We start from the raw sequence: 21,710 nt of genomic DNA on the forward strand, positions 1-21,710 counted from the left end.
GCAACATGGAAAGAAACGTAACATTTAAATTTGCCAGTAAATTTAGATAATACCTTTCATTACTAGGGCGCATGAAGTTTCCTGCCATGACAGAAGCAGAGTAACGAAAAAACTAGGTGGGACCTACAAAATCTGGGGAAGAAGCATGACATGAAGCTTACTGAGAGTCTGTGGTTCAGAATACTCTCATTTCTGAGGATTTAGAAAAATTCTTCCTAAGGCCACATGGTGTGATTAGATAAGGGCTTATGGCTAACCCCAACCTCGGTATATTATAATGAATTATTAATATCCCCAAATCCCACAACATAGAAAAAAAAGGAACTGAAGTAGCACAGCAGTTTATTAAAGGCAGTGTCTGCAAAAGACATATATGAAATATGAAATAAAACATGACAGATTGTGACAGACATGAAGACAATGCTAAAAGGAAAAAGGAACATAAAAATATGACACCGCTGTATCACCTTTTATACGAAAGCATTTCACATGGCCTTGCTCACTTAAATAATCTACAAAGTCTTGTACTAAAATTTAAGCCATTATGCATCTACTCAAAAGTGGATTCCTAATAATAGGACATGTTTCTGAAACCGATACATAGCATCGGGCATAGGGCTGTGTTTCAGTGCTTCTGTTGTAATCTCAATCAGCACTAAATTAAAGAACACAGGATTGGGGCATAAAGTCTTTAGGAAGCTAATGGATGCTGTTTGGTTTTTCAGCTGAAAGCATAGCACCCCCTCATATTCACCCTCTGCTATAGTGTTGTTCTTAAGTAACTGAAGCCTTCCTTCCGAACAGCTCTGATGTACAGTGGCTTAATATCTCAGACACCAAAAAGAATCTTAAGGTCAGCCAAGGAAAGTTTGGAGAAAGTATCTCCCATTCCTGACAAAACTTTTTTTGCCAGTTCTTTCTTCTTTGCTTGGAGTTCACAAATCTTTTCTTCAACTGTACCTTCACAAATAAACCTAGGAAAATCAAAAGAAATAGTCAAAAATAGTAATTTAAATCACTTAAAATTACAGTGGTGTTTTAATACTTAATATTTCTCTAAAACAATTACATTTAAAGTAAGAATCATTGAAATGTGAAGTTATAATAAAAACTGCAAGTGTAAATCTGTACAAAAAGCGTGTTTAAGGTTCAAAAATGTGCCCACTGATTAGACAGCACAGTCATCATGCACACTGTAAATCAAGCATATGCCAACAGAAAGAAGTTCAACCACTAAAATCTTCTTGAGCAAACAAACTTTCCATTGACATATGCTTCATTACATTAGCTCTAACATATTTTATGAAGGACAGGGTAAAATATAAGAAAAATCACAGACGTTCTGTAAAACTCTATAAATAGTTGAAATGCATGGTGACCAACAGGACAACCGATCAAAGTTGCAGGCAACCATACCTCTCAACTGTCAGTTTTTTAGAATGTCCCTGATTTTCTTCATATTTTTGCTCTGTCCTCTGCAATTTTTTTTAATTTTCTGGTAAATCACTCAGGATTTCTGTCAGTAATAATGCCAGACTGTGTTTCATACTTCCAACTGTTCACAGAATGCACTTTAATACCACAACATGGTCTGTTAACTTTTTAAGTGACTTAATTTACTATTAAAATTATCCCCAATTCTGCCCTTTGCCCAAGCCTCAACCATTATTTTTTTTTTGCTTTGTTCGGAATTCTTAACCAAAGGAGCCAACATGCAAGTCGGTAATAATTAGGAGAAACAAGCCTCTTTCTTCTCAGTCAACTCTCATGCATTGTATGCAATAGTGCCGAAGCAGGTACAATATTCATTTATTTAACTTATTTACTAACATTTGATTACCAGGAAAGTTCTAATGTGTAGGTACCCCATTTTCAGCCCAGGCCCAGGGAGAAAAACTATTTTGAGAATCCTCCTCAAATAAAAAAAAAATCTAAACAATTATACTGATATGTGAAAACACTGGTTAAGTACAGATGCAACTTATATGACAATGATTTAATATTTAGACAAATTTTAGCCAGTTCAGAGAAATTAAAGGAAAGTTATTTTTATTTATTATTTATTTTATTTCCAGTTTCCATTTTCAGTGGAGGCCCGGGGCAAAGCAAATACAATCTAAGTTACATAGTGTAAAAGATAGTAATAAAATATATACATTTGGAATAACATACATTGAATACAGTTAGTAAAAAAAAGCAAATACACGCAGTATACTTCATAAAACATCATTCAGGAAGGTAGATACAATAGATTTAGTAGTTAGTATAATACAAACAAATTGCAATATGAAGTGGGAGAAAAACAGGGTTATGCCTAGGGTTGCCACCTTTTCAAATGGCCAAAGTGGAACATTTTTGGTACAAACATCAGATTTTACACGCCGGCACATACCCACGGTCAGTACAATGGTTAGAACTTAACTTTATTGCCTAAATAAATGCTTATTCTTGTAGCATTTTAGTTGCTCATTCTGTTTCTTATAACATTTAGGTATTTTAGATACAAAATAACTGTTTTATGAAACTATTACATAAAATATTGGAAATAATTTTGTCCTAAAATCTCAGGACATTTGCCATTTTTACAATTTTTTGTCAGGACATAACTGCCCAAAGAGGGACTGTCCCTCGCAAAGTGGGACAGGTGGTAACCCTAGTTATGCCATATTTACATAGAAAGTCAGTGGGGGTGAGGTGAGAAACTGATTGCAAAGTATGGAAGTGAGTGAAGTAGTAAGGAGGTGTGAGGTATGCTTTTTGTGATGCCTGGAGGTGAGAGGAGGGGTAAGTGTAGCCTTAGTTGCACTGGTGAGCAGTTTTTTTTTTTGCACTGCAAGTCATCCCTAGTTTTTGGTGAGTTTTTAATGCAATTTTTGTATTGCATGTCAAAATTTTAGATCACCCACTATCATCCCTAATAATTTATTATGAAAAGTGATTTCAGTGGTTGTATTATTGAGAAAGGATTTTAAATGTTATTTTTTCATTAGAGAGAGATTTAGAAGATTTTTTTTTTGTTTCAGCATGAGTTGTGAGTAGGGTTACCACCTGTCCCACTTTGCGAGGGACAGTCCCTCGTTGGGCAGTTGCGTCCTGCAAAGAAATCGAAAAAATGGCAACTGTCCTGAGATTTTAGGACAAACATATTTCCTATATTTTATGTAATAGTTGCATAAAACAGTTATTCTGTATCTGAAACATCTAAATGTTATAAGAAACAGAATAAGCAACTAAAATGCTATAAGAATAAGCTTTTATTTGATCAAAAACCTGAGGTTCTGGCCTTTGTACTGGCCATATGTTTTGCCCTGCAAAATTTGACGTCTGTACAAAAATGTCCCACTTTGGGCATTTGAAAAGGTGGCAACCCTAGTTGTGAGTTACAAAGCCATGTTTTTGTAATGGTTAAAGCTTCCTGAGTAAATATTTGGAGATGTGCCAGGATGTCTGATGTGCATACGAGTGTGGAGTCATCTGCATATTGTATTAGGGAGGCCTGTGGTATGAATGTGTGGAGGATAGAGACCTGTACACTGGTGGTGACTGGGAGTTATCGTGAGAGGGTGGAGTGCCATTTTGCTGACTTATACCTATTGGACAAGTAGCTTTTGAAGCATACAGGGGTGGGATGAGAATGACCTATTAAAGACATTTGAAACAGAAGTCTGCACTGAAACTGCGTCAAAGGCTTTAGTCAAGTCTAGAAATAAGGAGACAACTAGTTTATCTCTAGCTTTATTAATATCTATGAATGTTAAAATCTCACTAGCTACCTCGCCCTTTCATTTATTTTCTTCCATTCTACCTTTACCACAACAACCAACATATTCTTTTTTTCAGAAAAACTCTACCCACCTTCATCTTTTTCCAAAACCCTTACATATTTGTTTATTTAAAGCTACCACTACTCTATAATTCCTTCTCCTCTACTGCATATGTGACAAAAACAAACTGAAACTGCATCATCTGCATACTTTAAAATAAATTGAATTTTTACTCCCTCTCCAAATCACCCATCTTTGTCCTTCCATTACTTTCTCAACTTTACAACTAACTGCATTCATTAATACAAAACACAGCATTCCAGCCAGGGAATTCCTTGTATTACCCCATTCTCCATTTTAACATCCTTTCCTAACCACCGATTAACTACAGGGATTAAAAAAACATGCAAGTTAACAGAAGTACATCTCCTAACTACTGATTCCCCTATCCCATAATTCACTAATGTCTCCCAGAGCTGCTCATGACACATTATCAAAATCATTTGCTCTATCAAAGGAATGAAGCCATCTTATCAATCCATCTGTTTGTTGGCCAGTTTAGTCCCACTATGCTAGTGGCCTCTTTTCAGGGGAGACCTAAGGCGATACTTGTACGACTAGGGGAAATTTGGCCATCTGGGCACTTGCCCTATTCTTTTTGTTTCCACCCCAGAGAGTGACAGCACCATGGAACAAAAGGAAGGAGATGTTGCCGTTTCTGAGATGGAGCCTATTACTGTAATTTACAAGACTCTATTATAACGTGTGTTGACTTATGAAAGTGATAAACTTGAAAAAATGTTAGCAGACAACAAGCTAAGTGAAAGATGCCACATCCTGGAGCAAAATTATGGGAAAAAATGATGCTCATGAAGACAGCTTACAGGAAAGGGCATTAGAAGAACTTACATCATCTCATCTGAGCACACATTCTCTTTAAAGTCAAGTGTGCAACACAAGGACAGAATAGTGGTGCTTTCTCTATTAACATCCTAACGCATGCTTCTGCTGTGAAAATGTGAACACAGGAGACACATTACTCTTAGACAGAATATCCTTCTAGCAGTAAAGATCTCATCTTAAAAGGACATATCACTTGCCAGATATAAGGTATGGGATAATTTAGTTGTCCCATTAGGAATTCATTTCAAGAACTTGTGTGCTTTTATACACACTGGCAAAGATGCATTTTATGAGTTAACATTTAAAACTTCTTGAGTTACTAAAGATTTTTTCAATGACAGCAAAAAAGCTGGTCACTTGCCTGGGCTGACAATGTATTTTCTGGTATTAATATTTCAGCGAACTGTTGCATTATTATGCTGTTCCATACAGTGGCCATTGAGACATCTGATGCTCTGTAACAGTGGCCATTGAGACTTTTGGTATTCAACATTTGCTTTTTTATTACCATACTATCCATGATGTTAAAAAGAGATTTGATGAAAAAAAAGAGAGAATGTCAGTTAGTTGATTCTGGTAACTTTAAAGGACAAAGGTAGCACTATCAGACATACTTGTAGTGTAATTACTATCCCATTTATGTAGTGCATGTTGATTACACTTTGACATTCAGAAAAAGTCAAATCAGTTAAAAGCCAGAGGGTGACAGACCAGACCTTAACAAATGTTAAGCACTTCCTGCTAACGTTGTTAAACTTGGGGCTAGCTCTCAGCAGCAATAGCCACCTGTGCTGACTAGCAAAAGTCAGCAGCAGAAAAAAAAGACTGTTTGCCGTCTGTTGGGAATGTGTCCTGACTTCCTGTGATAAACTTAAAAGTTACATGAATGACAGACAAGTATTCACCTGCATTTTCTGCTGGACATGAAGTCTTGAAACCTAAATATTTCTCATTATTTAGTGCCTTCAGTCCTTGGTAATTTGTCTAAAAACCATGGACTTTATGAGGAACAGACCAAATTTATGAGACAAAAATCTGGACACACTGAAAAATTGGAGAGTTGAGAGGCAATGAAAGCAGAGTATAAACAGAGGGGACTATGTTACCCTGTCTTAACAGTGCCCACCAAGTGCTTTACGGTTTTGAAAGCTGGCAAAACACTTAGCAATTTACTTAGCAATTTTTTTGTACTTTAACATGTAGTACATGAAACAGATAAAAGTTCTATGCACCACAAAGAATTATAATCTACTCTCCGATCCTAACTTATGTGTTCTCAACACAGATGCCAATAAATTCACCTCTTGAGTAGTCTTGAACACATAAGTCAGTTAGGCTTGTCAATTCGATCACAATCAATCCTCCATGTTACATACAGGGGAGAATGGAAAACATGCATGTTTTGTTGTTTGTCCTTTCATCTTAATGACTGCAATAATCACAAGTGCTTACAATGTGAGGAAGTTGACATCCCATTAAAAGTTATGTTATATCTTGCAGAAAGTGTAAAACATCTGGTCACTTTTGGTTTGACTATCCCAGATCACTTCAACTGAGAATATGGAAAAAGCTTTAGAGAAACTTCCACATCATATTACTGATAATGCTCCAAAACTGGAAATTATTTCACATAAACAGGACTAATACGTATGGACATTGCAACGGTTAGTCAGTGTTTTAGATTATGATGATGGTAATAGCAAACCAGATTTAGATATTACTTTGATGGCTTAGAAGCTGATGTAAGTGGTGGTAATGAAGTCAAAACATGTACTGTTGGGAAAAGTTTTACACTGAAAATTAAAAAGGATAAAAAATTATCTTAAGAAAGGGAAGAGATATTTATCATTTTGCAGTTTAAATGCATAATTTAACATTATTAGAATTTTGTAAACACACTAATATAGATTTAACATGTTTATTAGATACAGGTCTTTTACTACTGCACAATGTCAGCAAATAGAATACACCTGGGGAGAAAAGGTCTTCTGATCCTTTGACAATGTCCTATGCTGAGGTATTGTACCCTTACATAATTCTGAATTTGTAATTATTGGATTTCATTACTGGGTAGCCAGGATGACTATTTTTTGTGTCGCATCTAAAAGACAGAGTTGTTTCAACAACTATAATGCTTAATTTGCACATTATATTAGTAGGTGATTAACTGGCTGATAAAAGATGTTTTAAAATGTGAACTAAAATTAAACCCATATATGGGAAGTACATACACAAGGAGAACTTTCACATATTGAAATATGAAACTTTTACCATTGTATATTATGGATCATGCTGCACTTTAACTTTTAATTTGTTTTGTATAGCTGAAGCAAATTGTATTACATTTACAGGATAGTTATGTTTCAGAATTTAGAGTAGGCCTCTTTTTAGCGAGAGCGACATCTCACAGTGGCTGTTTTTGTAGCTCATGGACATCCTGGTTATTTATAAAACAATGTGTAGGAATACTCTTATTCTGCAGGGAAGTCTGTGTTACAGAATATCAAATATGAATATTATATTAAGTGAAAATATGAAGTTTCATTAATTAACACTCATTTTGAATTTGACAAGTTTAATGGGTTAAGTTTAATGGGTTAAGTTTATTGAATAAGGACCTCGTATGTAAAAATATGTTATATTTGGAACTAGACTGAGGCTTTGATGGCACATGCCACCTTGAGGGACTCTCCTCTTCTTTTGTCACCTGACATTTTTCATCTGGGACATAAACTTGCTTGTGTGTCTACGGTGGACGATCTTGGCATGTCATTTGATGACATACTAACTCTTAAGGACCATATTTCAGCTGTCAAAGTCCTGATTTCATCTCCAGACCAGACATATCAAACACCTTATTCCTCTTGCTGATCTTTGAACCGTAGTCCATGTACAGATGGACTACTGGAATGCTTTATATACGGTCCTGTCCAAATCTGACTTGCCTAGTCTTCAAACTTATTCAAACCTCTGCTTCCTGCCTTCTCACTGGGGTACAAGAACTCCATAGGTTACCTATCAGACAATGTATTATCTTTATGAGCTTGGCTTTAGTTTATCTTGCCTTTCATAATTTGGACCCTCCCTAGTTTAGAGCTCTCCTTTATCCTTGTGTCACAAGTTAGACGCTGTGTTACAGTTCCCCTCTTAACACCTTGATTGGCCTTCACACTTTTAGCTATCAGGGCCCTTTTTTATGGAACCTACTGTCCAGTTGGCCGTGTAATTCACATACTATTGCTGCTTTTAAGAATGGTCTTAAAACATATCTTTTTGATCTTGCTTTTAGTTACTGTTTGCGTTTTCTTAATGTTGTTACTTAACTTGTGGTACAGACTCTGGGCTAAGGCACTTTAACTTGAATCTGAATTAGAGATAAAATCTCACAGTAAATTGATAAAGAAAAATAAGTATATGATGTTTAATATAGCAGATCAACAAGGAACTGTACAGTCCTCTCAATCTGGTATTAATAATGGTTGAAAGATTTGTGGAAAAGGTACATAACACAAAAGCAAATGCACCCTATGACATGGAAAGTTAATTTAATATCTAGTGAGGAACAGCATACTTTTGAAAGCGACAGTGCTTTCGTTGAATTAACTAAAATACTACAAGAATTGCAAAAATATTCTTCCTCAAAGAAACAAGCAAGCACTCAGCCTTAGCCAAGGTTTATAATGCAACCCTACTTTAAAATGGTACTTTTCCAAATCCGCCAGAAGAACTGGAAAATGCTAGCCTAGACAGAGCTGAACTAAAGTGTGCTTCTTTGAACCACTTCAAAACAGCTTTCTGTGGGAAACACTGCACATGTTGACTCACACTGCTGCTAAAGGAACTCCTCAAATTACTGTTAAAATCTGAAGCTCAAGCCAGACATCAAAAACAGGTTGTCAGCATACACAATTCACCTCTTGCACATAAGAAGCACGCAAGATATAAACCTACATGCACAAAGGAGCTCACTAGAAGCTGACCAAACGATCAGAGATCTCCCCAGTGCAAACCGACTGCACACACTGCAGCTCCAACAGAATCCAGTACAGATAATAACACACACACCACTGTCTCAACTAATAAGCTCTTAAGGCAAAACACCTCAAAACCAAATGCCCTGGTCATAGACGACTTCATAGTGAGACACACCCATGTCCCTCTCTCCAGGCTGGGCAAGGAGGTGGTCATGGTTAGCTGCCGATCAGGTGCCAGGATCCGTCAAATAACGCAGGCACTCAAGTCTCTCCACAACAAGTGCCAATATGACTTTGTCACAGTCAATGTTGGGGTGAATGACTTGAAACATACCTCTCTGGACTATACATGCATATTATACATGACTGAACTTGACTATACATACATGCTATACATGACTGAACTCTCCAATTAACCTAAGACGATTGCCAACCTGCTAGCTGACAGATTTGATGCAAACTTCACCCTCCTATCCCCACCAGTCCTACCCCAAAACATACCAGCCACCAGTCCTCTACCTAGTATCTCCAAAGAGCAGATCATAATTGTGCTGTCCAAGGCCAAATACTTGGCCTCTATGGGACCAGATAACATCCCAGGCTGCTTACTAAATAGCTTAAACAGGAACTGAGGAACCACTTGGCACACTCTTTAACCACAACCTAAGCATTGCCTTTGTTCCAGCAGAGTGGAAAACAGCAACAGTAATCCCCTTGCACAAAGGGGGTCCATCAACCAACCCTAAGAACTATAAGCCTAACCAGTGTCACATCTAAGGCCATGGAAAGAATCATCACGGACTTTATTAACAAAGACATAGATGACTTTAAAATTCTTGACTCAACCAAATTTGGCTTTAAGAGCAGATCACGCTTATTAAACCTGGTAAGCTTCTTCGAGAATGTCACGTACATACTGCCAATCTATACTTAGCCAAGGCTTTTGACACAATCACCCACTCTGGTATCACTGAAAAACTTTCCCAGCTGGGGATCAACCCGTACATCACTGGATGGGTAGCCAAGACAGAATGCATACAGTCAAAGTTGGGGATTCCACCTCTACCAGTAGACCATTAGCAGTGATGTACCACAAAGATCTGTGCTGGGCCTCTACTATTTGGACTCTATTTCTCGGAAGTCCAGGCAAAATTAGATGGCCTGTGGATTACCAAGTTCGCTGATGACTGTAAACTTGGTGCAATCACACAGTCCACTAATGATGTTAACATATTACAAAAGGGGCTAAACACAGAAAAATGATTGGTGACAAAGTCTTAGACTCAAACTAAATGCAAAAAATGCATTATTCATCCCATTTGGCAAAGAGGATGTCCCTGCAAATTACAATATAGACAGTAACCCCCCCCCCCCAGTACAAGCCCAGTGGTGTGAGATTTGGGCACACAGGTTGATAGCAACCTAAACTTCGACCACCATGTGTCCACAGTGGTAAAGAAAGCCTTCTACATTGCACATCTTATAAGAGCATTGCATCCAGGAGTAAGTATCTTATAAATCCTCTGTACTCAACCCTCATCAGACCACTAATAGAATACAATGCTCCCTTCGGCATGTACCTCACCAGACACCTGCAGCAACTGGAGAGACCACAAAAGTTCCTCACTAAGAAACACAGGGCCTTCAAAACAAGACCTGTGTAGATAGACTGAAAGCCCTGTCACTGAATTCTGTATCTTATAGGCTGCCAAGAGGCAACTTGTGCCTGGCCTAAAGACACAGTCTCTGACTCTACACTAATTGAAATGCTACATATCCGCTAGTCAAATGAGACAAGATTTGCCCACTCCAGGGAACTTAACTTACCCCATGACATTAACAGGATAAGCTGGACAGACAGATACGTCCCCCAGAGGTTGTTGCTCCTCTGGAATAAACTCCCAAGTCATGTGAAGAAGAGCTCCTCAATGACCTTATTTAAGCAAAATTTGGACACTTGGATGGGAGTCTGCAAATTCACTCAGGGAGTGGCACCTATGTCCCTCATGGACAGGGACAGTTAGTGCTGACTATGGACCTGTTAATATAGACCATCTAACATGGTCAGTTACGGAATATGGGTATAACACAGCTAGGCTTGTAAAGACTCTAGGGCCATTAGCGTAGTAACCTCCTATGAACCATTAATAGAAAGAAAGAACTACCCTGTAAGGTGAAAAATGGAAACATCACAAGACTTCAAAATCACATCCATAATACGACCGAGTCTGAATAGTCTTAATAAGAAACTATAAATATGATATAGAAAGAGTTATAAATATACTGAACAGTTCTTGTCACAAGGACCTTGAAAGAGATTTCAGTGGAAGTGAATGTTAACACAAAGGTAATATACTAAATATATGATGCAATATAACCATTCCTGAGTGACCAGTGCATAACACATACTGCACTTATATAAATCTTACATACAAGTGAGGTATTCAAGTGGCATACCAGCTTGTTAAATCCATACTTGACGTCAGGATATGTTTGCAAATGTTTATTAACACATACAAAGACCTAGCGCCGTGACTAAAATGCATCCATAAAGACACTTCAGTTGAGGTGCTAGGTCTTTGCTTATGTACTAATACACCTTAGTAAACACAACTTGGCTTCAGCTGTGGACTTTACATTTTTTTAATACTTGAAGCCTTTTGGTGAAGTCTGTATTAGCAATCTTTCCACCTTATTAAAATTTTCTTAAATAAGCATACATGACACATAGTCTTAGGGACAAAACGTAGACTATACACTTACCTGTGTATTACCACGTCTTTAGTTTGCCCCACTCTATATATACGGTCACATGCTTGATCTTCAAGAGCTGGATTCCTAAACAGGAAAAAAGACATATAAATACCTAAATATGTACACTGTACAAGCATTACAAATGTTGCTTACCACCAAGCAATAAATTAGTGAGAAAATGTCTCTCATTGAAACATATTTCATTAAAAACAGCCTTTGCTGATGTACATTAGAAAGCTTAAAAAATTTAATCAGCAGGAAGTCCACAAAAATGAAACTGATGGACTCAAGTATTCCATCAATGCTATAAAGCAGTGGTGCACAACGTCCGGCCCCAGGGCCAAATCCAGCCCTCGCTGCAACACCATCCGGCCTCCAGAGAGTAACCAAAAATGTTGAGAGAAAAAAAAAAAAAAAAATGCTACGCCTTACTCCAGTCACACAAACTATCCAGCATGTGTTTACTTACCTGACTGACTGCAGTAGCGCACACCTCTAATTTTAGCTGCGGAAGTAGCTATTCTTTGCTGTTTATAACTTGTAGTATGTAAACAGTAGTAACTTTCTGCATGAGTTTATAAGTCATGGCTGCAAGCCAGAATAAAGTTAAATGCAAAGTTGATGTAGAAAACAAGCAATTTCATGACTGCTGTCTTAAGTAAAAATGCCAGTCACCTGTACCTATTGTTAACCTGTAATGACTTACTATGTTTTGAGGTGGCCCACAGATGCATTAAGAATTCGTGTAGTGGCCCTCCCCACAAAAAGGTTGTGCACCACTGCTATAAAGAAAATAAAGACAAATGCATTTAAAACAAAAAGCAACGCATTGCAAAGAACTTTTGCCTCATTTATTAAACTCAAGCCTTTGTTAGGGTGACACTGCATAATAAAAAAAGAAGTTATGTCTTACCATAACGTTCCATCTGTATTGTTGATCCTCGTTCAGTCATTACATATGGGCAGTCGGTTCTGACCTCGGAACCGAGCCAGCCATCTTCCAAGCTAGCGCCAGCCACAAACTCTCGAGCTAAACTTTTACCCAGAATTCCCATCTCCCTGTTACCTCAGATTGAGTTTGCAAGTCAAGAGAAGGTAGAGGTTACCTCTGGTCAAATGACCTAACGGAACCGGATGGTGTGATCCACTATAAGCTAAAGGAGGGTGAAGGAGGGCGGGTCATAATGACTGAACAAGGATCAACAATACAGATGGAATGTTATGGTAAGACATAACTTCTTTACCTGATACTGTTAATCCTCGTTCATTCCTTACATCTGGGACAGAGTCCCCAGCTACTTTTATTCCTGGGAGGCTCTCATCGAAGGACATTCCTGAGCACCACTGAACCCAACGATGCTCTTCCTCTGGAGGCCAAATCCAATTTGTAATGGTTGATGAAGGTATGAGGTCTAGCCCAAGTTGCAACTGCACAAATGTCATGTAAAGAAGCTCTAGCATGGAAGGCAGCAGAAGCTGCTACCGACCTTGTGGAATGAGTCCTTATGGCTGCAGTTAGAGGGATACTGTGCTCTTTGTAAATAAATGTTACACAGTCTTTTAACCCTTTAGCCAATGCGACCTTAGAAAGAGCATATCCTAATCTAGGTCCAGAATAGGCCAAGAATAACTGATCTGATTTGCGAGAAGCCTTAGTTCTGTCCAGGTAGAAACTAATTTGCCTGTGAATGTCTAGGGTATGTAGGCAATACTCTCCCCTTTTAGAATGATTGGGAAAGAAAAATGGCAATTCAATGGTTTGGTTAATGGACATTTCAGAGATCACTTTTGGTAGAAAGGAAAGATTAGTTCTCATTGACACACTATCCTTATGAAAGGTCAAGTAGGGCTGTTTGATGCACAGAGCTTGAAGTTCAGAAATACTTTTGACAGAAGTAATGGCAACCAAGAACAACGTTTTCCATGAAAGAAACTTGCGGTCGCATGAAGAAGCTGGTTCAAAAGGTGGCGTTGTCAGAGCTTGCAGGACTAATGACAAGTCCCATGGCTGGGTAGGTTCTCTAAATGAGGGTTTCAAATGATTTACACCTTTTAGAAAGGTCTTGCATAATTTGTGTGACATAAGGGAAGACTCTTGGACACCATTATGAAAATTAGATATTGCGGCCAAATAAACCCGAATGGTAGAAGCAGAAAGGCCAGATTGGAATAAACTTGGCAGGTATTCCAGTACCACCAGCACCAGTGCTGAAAAGGGATCTATCTGCTTTTCATTCAGCCAAATAGTAAACCTTTTCCACTTGCTGAGATATGTATTTCTGGTGGAAGACATATGAGATGCAATAAGCATGTCACGTACTGGGGAAGAAAGGTCATTCTGCCTGGCAATCACAGAAAGTGGAGGAGCCAAGCTGTGAGCTTCAGGCTGTTCAAGTTGGGGTGAATCAGGTTCTGCAGATGGGAGATCAAGTCCGGAGTTGGATCAAGAATCCATGGTTGATCTAGCAGGTGAGGCCATAGAAAGGGGAATCAAATAAATATGGCGCTATGAGGATTACTTTGCTCTTCAACTGGCGGGCTTTCTTCAGGAAATGGGGAATGAAGGCAATAGGAGGAAAAGCATAAAGTCAACCCAAAGGCCAATCGTGGACTAGAGCGTCTCTGGGTGACTGCCCCCGAGGGGGAATCAGGGTGAAGTAAATGCTGCATCTGTAATTGATCGGGGATGCAGAGAGGTTGCAGCAAGGGAGACCCCAGCAGTTGAAAATCTCCACCGCTACTAAAGGATTCAGGGACCACTCGTGAGTTTGTAGAATGCACCTGATGAGTCTGTCTGCTATCACGGAACTCCCGGGAATGTGCGTTGCGATGAGAAAGCGGTTGGTAGCCATCTCCCATTGCCATATTCTCATGGTCTCACGACAAAGTGGGTAAGATTTGGTTCCGCCCTGTTTGTTGATATACCAGACTACTGCCATGTTGTCTGATTGTATCGCAATTGTCCCTGACGGTAGTAGGGGACTGAATGTTTGCAACTCTAGAAGCACCGCCTTCAGCTCTAGGACATTTATATGCAGATGGGCCTCCATTTCGGACCACGTGCCCTGGAATGTCTTTCCCTGAAATAGCCCCCTCACCCCATCAGGGAGGCGTCCGTGGTCACTGTAGCCTTGGGCTGTTGGGGGGTAAAGGGGCGAGACCACTGTGACGGGTTCTGTGACATCCACCAAATTAAGTCTTGTTTGCACCTCTGGGTTACCCGAATCTTGGATAATAGAGGGTACTGAAAGGAATACCACTGGGTGAGTAGTAGCCATTGTAGAAGCCTCATGTGGAACCTCGCAAGGGGGACAATAGTGATGGAGGCTGCAATGGAACCCAGCAGCTAGAGAACAGGATGTGCCGTGGATTTTTCTCTTGAAAGGATTGGTATGAGTTGTTGTTTTATCCTTAGGATTCTGTGCTCTGGAATGGATGCTCTGCAGTTTTTTTTGTATTCAACAGGACCCCAATGAATTCTATGGACTGAGATGGGGTCAGGTTGGATTTTTGCCAGTTTATGGCTATGCCTAGCCTTCCTGCGGTGTGAAGAGGGTATGCCAAGGCTGCTTCCAGTAGATGTCTGTTGGGGACAGTAATGAGCCAGTCGTCTAGGTATGGAAACATATGGAATCCCTGTAGTCACAAGTGAGCTGTGACGACTGCCATGCACTTTGTGAACACTCTGGGGGCTGTACAGAGTCCAAAGGGCAGTACTCGGAACTGGTAATGACTGGATCCCACACGGAAGCGAAGGAATCTTCTTGATGATCTGTCCACCTTTATGTGGTAGTACGCATCTTGAAGATCTATAGCGCACATCCAATCGTCTTTTTCCAAGAGTGGGAGGATAGACTGAATTGTGACCATCTGGAATTTTTGTACCTTTACAAACTTGTTTAATACGCTGAGATCCAAAATTGGTCTCCAGTCCCCGGTCTTTTTTGGCACCAAAAATAGTCACGAGTATAATCCGGATCCCATCTGGTCTGGGGGGACTACTTGGATGACTCTTTTTCTAGCAGCTTTGAGATCTGTAATGCTGCTTCTTCCCTTTGACTGGGTGGAACGTCCGGAAGGTTTCTTAGGGGGACAGGACAAAGATTGAAGGAGATATGATAACCTCTGGTTATTATCTTTTGTACCCAAGAGTCGGTGGTAATGGTTAGCCAGGCAGAAGGGTACAAAGAGGAAAAGACCCCCAACCTCTTCCAGAGGAAAGCAGTTGGGCCGCTCTTCATGAGCGCTGGTAGGATTGACCAGAGAAGGAGTCTCTGGTACCCTGGTTTCAAGAATCTCCTCTGCCCCCAAAGGGGCGTCTTCCATATGAGTTTCCCCCTCTGACTCTAGGGGAGAAATCGGCTTTATGTGTCACGGAAAGAACCTTGAGTCTTTTTGTGCCACATCTTCTCGCTCTTCTGGTTTCTGGAGAAAGCCCATTGAGGGGAAGAGTAACAGATGGCCATGGCAGCAAGGGTTGTACCATCCTGTTCAAATCTAGCCAGTGTGTCTTTCACCTTGGGTCCAAATAACGAAGAGGCTTCAATGGGAGCGTTCAGAAAGGAAGCCTTGAAGGGTTCCGCGAGGTCACACAGGGGCATCTAGGCATGTCTTCTCATGACTATGCCTGCACCCACTGCTATAGCTGCTCCTTCTGATGCATGAGAAATCAGACCAATGGAGGAGTTAGATACTGATTCGAGGGTGGCTGTGAGGCCAATTTGTCACGGACCCCATCAGACACAGCTCTGGCCAAGGTTTCAGAGAGCTCAGAAATTAAGTCTCTTTGAAGCCTGATAAAATGTGCCATATAATTCAGGGACCTAACCGCAAAGGTCGCTGATGCAAAGGTATGCTTTCCTAATCTGTCCAGTGCCCGGGACTCCTTGTCAGGCGGATGGACAGTCTGGCTCTCTTCTGCGAGATCCTTTTTAGTTGCAGCCGCCACCACCATGGCATCTACTGGAAGACCTTTGGACCAATGGGGGTCAATATCTGGAGGGGACAAGATTTTTATCTGGCCTCCGGGCAATGGCTTCAACGGTGTCAGGAGCCTTCCATGCACGCTGCACGATGAGCCGAACAAGTTCATTGGCTAGTGGAGTAACCCAGGAGGTAGGGGGCTGGGCACGAAAGGCCTGCAGGAACACAGACTCTTCAGAGGTTGGGTTAGAAAGCTGCCAATCACCTCTCTGTTTAAGGATTTCAAGAATATCCCCAAAGCATACCTCAGAGGGTAATGGAGAGGACCCTTCCCCATCATCAAAATCTGTCTCCCCCGTGAGGGACTCTTTTGGTGAGTCCACGTGCTTCCTCTTACACAAACTCTTGTGATGAACTTTCTCAGATGGAGATGCTGGGGAAGACAGTGCAAGAGGGGCCTCCTGTGGGAGTGTATCCTGAGGCCCTTGTGCCCGGTTGTCTGCTAGGGGTGGCTTATGTGAGTTGCGGGCCAGAGGAGGACGGAAAACCTGGTGGCACAGGATTACCTACAGTGGCAAGAGCCTTCTCCATAAGTTGAAAGGCTGGTCCACCTAAGGAGGGGTGGGACCCTACAGTCACCCCTTGCTCAAGCAAGCCAACCTGCCAACTAGGAGTCTCCAGATGGCCATGGGATGCAGGGGAAACCATGCCACAGCTAGCATCCTGAGAAGTGACAGGAGTAAAGTATCGCTCCTGCCAAAAAGGCAGCTGTGGTTCCTTAGTAAGGTCTACAAAAGGAGCCATGGCGGGGAAGACTGTGCTCTAGAAAGGGGCTTAAAGACTGAAGATGATGAAGGAGAACAAGTAGGGATCTCTGAGGAAAAATGTTCCCCTCCAAGGGAGAGATAGGTCTTGGGAGGTGGGATTCCTCTAGCCGAAAGCAACTAGTCTACAATACGCACCACATCATGTTCAGAGAAGCTTCTAGTGGATCTCATGGACATAGCTGATGGGGAGTCAGGTCTATCTAGATATGGAGTAAATTGAGAGCCCACAAAGGGGTCTTTAAAGGAAGAATAAGTTGTAACAGCAGGTAGGATAGGTGTCTGCACCAAAGGCAATGGTGCTGTAATAGCTTGTACTATCTCTGTTTGCACCGAGAGAATTGTCAGTGCCAAGAACAGAGTATGTACCGACAAGGTTGGTGACACAGCGGCAGTTGGCACCATAATTGGTGCCAAGAGGGTCTGCGCCGGCCAAGGAGTACTCGGAACCGACTGGAGTTTCAGTGCCGAGAGCACTGTCAGTGCCAAAGAAGGTACAGACGCCAGGAAATCCCTCGACTTCGTAGCAGTCTGCATCGACTGTATGGTCGGGTGCCAATGAAAGGGTCCGAGCCGAGGAGCCCCTCGGTTCCAATGCTGTCTGAAGCACACTTGCTGCCATAGTAGGAGTCGGTGCCGACGACTACGGAGCTGTAGGTCTCGGCTCCAAAAGCCTCTGAGCCAAAGAAGTCCATTCAGAAAACAATTTAACTTTTTTTGGTCGCGGTTCCTGGGGGTCCCCAGCAGGGGACGAAGGAAGAGACTTAGTATTCTTTAGATAGTCTTTCTTTCTTTGGGAGCTAGGAGGGGTGAAGCCTCCGACCCAGAAATAGCTTCTGTAAAGGGCATTTTAATAATACCCTTTAGAATAAGTTTCTTTTTCCTCTCTAAAAGGGTCAGAGAAGAAAATTTTTTTTTACAAATCCCACAAGGTGGGTTGAAAGTTAAGTGAGGTTCACCCAAGCAGTAGACACAAGGCATGTGCATCTGAAGTAGGTAACTTGTGGCCACAAATAGTACACCTCTTAAAGCCTGGACATCCTTCCTTTTCTGCCATGATAGGTGAGAGGAAAATAGATAGAAGGGAAAGAAAAAAGGAAAGTAGAGTACCAGCTATGGTACAAAGAATACCTGAAGGTACGAGGGGAAAGATTACCAGTGATGGTAGAACAGATACCAACAAGGTAAGAAAGAGGGTAAACAAGTAAAACACAGAGTCGCTAGATGCGATAGGGTAAGAGACAACTATACAAATAAATTTCCTTGAAGAAAGGTATATTTACGAGATAATAAATCAAGAAAAGCAACTTAGCTCAAGAGCAATGGCTTGACACGACTGAATGGCGATGCGGCAAATGAAATCTGAGGTAACAGGGAGATGGGAATTCTGGGTAATAGCTCGAGAGTTTGTGGCTGGCACGAGCTTGGAAGATGGCTGGCTCAGTTCAGAGGTCGGAACAGACTACCCAGACGTAAGGAATGAATGAGGATTAACAATATCAGATCAATGGTTTAAATCTTAGCTTTCACAGTGTGTGCATATTCAGTGAGATCAATGATTTAAAGCACTGTTTTACTACACTCTCATCCTGATGAAGTCTTGAATTAAATCAGACAAAAGCACTCAATACCACAGTGTCTTGCTGTTCATTTCAAGTGTGTTTATTTTGATTTCATTATTCATTTCTACACATTCCAACATATTTTGGGTGTGCTCACATTTACTTACATAAAGACAACAAAGACTAAAAGTTCAGTAGTGGAAATGTTTTGCATTGCAAGCCACAGAAAAGTATTATTTTGGACTGAAAAGGTTTACTTACAGTCTATCACCTGTAGACAGACATCCTTGTGACTGTCTCCTTCATGACGTCACCATCTCAGAAATGTTTTAAAAACAGCACAAAACTCTTACCCATGTACACTGTATTTTCAAACTATGAAGTAACATCTACAGCAACTAATGAAACTACAAAGGCCTCTATATAGGTTCAAAATGACAGATACAGCAAATAAAAGTTGAGCTAGAACAAATTTTTGTAGAGGCATTTATAGTTTTGCTTAATTATTTCAAGAAGCACAATATACAATATATAAGAACCATAAAGAACAAAATAAATTTGTTGATCAGCACTAAGAAACAGGAGGAACAGCTCACCATAGAAGAAAAAAGCACAGCACTAAGGAAAATGAAGTCAGGGAAAGCAGCAGGCTCAGACAAGGTCACATCAGACATGATAAAGATGCTGTGTGAGATGGGAGAAATGGCTCCTGAGGGTACTCAACAGTATGGAGAGAAAGGCTTATCCCAGGCAACTGGAGAATAAGCATACTTGTGCCAGTGCTCAAGAACAAAGGGGAAATTCACAACTGTGGGCAATACAGTGGTATCAAACTCATATCACACTGCATGAAAATTCAGGAAACAGTGATTGATAAATGAATACGCACAGTATTAGAAAATAAGATGGGAGATGAGCAGTTTGGATTCAGGTCGGGACGCAGGACAATTGACCCAATGTTTGCAGTAATACAGATAGTTGAGAAGAAGCTAGAGATGAGGAAAGAGTCGAATGGGCATTCCTAGACTTGGAGAAAGCATACCGCAAGGTCCCAAAAAAGCTGATATGGGCAGTCCTGTGGTGGTTTGAAGTCCCGGAAATATTGATAGAATTACTACAGGCTATGTATAAGAATCCAGTGACTCAAGTACAACTCGAGTCAGGTCTCAGAGGGGTTAGACAATGGGAGTAGGTGTGTGTCAGGGTTCAGATCTGAACCCACTGCTGTTCATACTAGTGATGGACTACGTTAGCAAACAGGTCAACAAAGTTTCTGTATACAGACAATGTGGCATTACAGGCAGACATTCAGCAAACAAAGGGAACTGAAGGTATACGGGATGAAACTAAATACAGATGAGATAATTGTAATGGCAGCAAATGTGGAAATCAGAAGAAGCTGAGAATTAAGATAGAAGCGAAAATAGTGGAACAGATTAACAGCTTCAAATATCTGTAAAGGGTGGAGAAGGGAAGTCTGAGGAGGTGAAAGCTAAAAATCAGAGGGGCTGGAGCGAACTGGTAAACAGTATCAGGTGTAGTGTATGACAGAAGAATGCCAAAGAAGCTGAAAAGCAAGTTGTACAAAACAGTGATATGACCAGCACTACTGTATGGTACAGAAACCTGGGCAGTAAAGGCAGAGCAGTTGAAGAAACTAGAGGTGATGGGGATGAAGTGGTTGAGACGAGTGGTAGGTGCGATACAGATGATAAAATGAGGACATAGCAGAAAGCCTAGTAGCTCCAAGTGCAGAAAAGGTCAAAGAGAACATATTACGGTGGTTCAGGCACATGTACAGAAAAGGAGAAGACAATATATGGATGATGATTTGGGACAGACAGGAAGAAGGCAAGAGGAAATGAGGGCATCCATTAAAGAAGTGAAAGGACTCTAAGACCTGTGACAGTCAGACATGAGAGTCGTAAAAGGTAGGAGAATGGCACTGAAAAGACAGATGATGACAGTTGCCAACACCGGGAAACCATATAGAAATGGGAAAAAGGGGGTTGATGGTGATGAGGAGCACAGCTACAAGATGTAAGAAAATACAGAAGTAAACAGTTAACACACATCAGGAGGTAGCAAACAGTCATGCTATAACAAATACATGTGCACACACTTACAGTCTTGATTAATCATTGCAGATAGCATAAAGTACAACATCAGAACAATATATAAAAAATAGTGTGTTTATCCACATTGTTATAACATGTAATTTATTTATTTATTGACATTTGATTACTTGGAAAGTCCATGTAGAAGCCCATTTTCAGTGGAAGCCTGGGAAGAAAAGCCCCAGATTTTTATAAAACATTTTAAGAACAATAATTTTAGTATCTTCAAAAATAAAACAAAAACATCTGCAGTTTAAATAATTATAACAAATCAGACGCAATATAAAAAAGTACAGTTTTGTACCTACCATAAATGTAGATGTTCGAAGATCCACATTGCTGCAGTCCTAACACTTGGGTAGTCCGCTGTCCCAGTCGGCCCGAATACCAAAGTATAAGGCTGACGTCGGTCAAGGCGCATTAGTCTGACGTCAGGACGTCAGGGTACAAATGCGCATGACCGACGTCATATCCTCAGTCTTTTCTTGCCCCAGATGTCAGAAGACCCTAAAAAGATAAGGCCAAAACCAAAAAACAACAATACACCAAACACCCCTGTATCAAATATATGTACAATATATACAAACTTACAAAGGTACAACCCCACCCACACAACCACCCCTAAACACAGAGGGGAAGGAGGGAGGGTAAATTGGACTGCAGCAATGTGGATCTTCGAACATCTACATTTATGGTAGGTACAAAACTGTACTATGTTCTTCATCTCACATTGCTGCAGTCCTAACACTTGGGTAGAATCCCAAAGCAGAGGTAAGGGAGGATGGCAAATCATAAAGAAGCAGGAGCCGCCAACATGCCCTGTAAAATAGCAGTGGCAAAACCAGCCCTAGATTTAGAGTAGAGAGGAAGGTGGTAATGCTTAGAGAAA

The 21,710-nt window shown here is 40.7% G+C and overlaps 1 protein-coding gene across 1 annotated transcript in view; it reads right to left on the reverse strand.

Annotated features, from left to right (window-relative positions):
• Positions 1–325: 325 nt before the first annotated feature.
• Positions 326–21,710, reverse strand: part of TTF2 (transcription termination factor 2) — a 618,261-nt gene continuing 596,876 nt past the window's right edge. The window contains exons 11-12 of the mRNA XM_044071547.1: positions 11,405–11,479; positions 326–974 (exon numbers count right to left, since the gene is read on the reverse strand). Of these exons, the coding sequence (XP_043927482.1) occupies positions 830–974; positions 11,405–11,479 (220 nt within the window). The 3' untranslated portion in view covers positions 326–829. The remainder of the gene's footprint in view (positions 975–11,404; positions 11,480–21,710) is intronic.

This window comes from Protopterus annectens, chromosome 5.part0, assembly GCF_019279795.1.
Source record: "Protopterus annectens isolate FY-2018-M chromosome 5.part0, PAN1.0, whole genome shotgun sequence".
In the NCBI taxonomy this organism is placed as follows: domain Eukaryota; kingdom Metazoa; phylum Chordata; order Ceratodontiformes; family Protopteridae; genus Protopterus; species Protopterus annectens.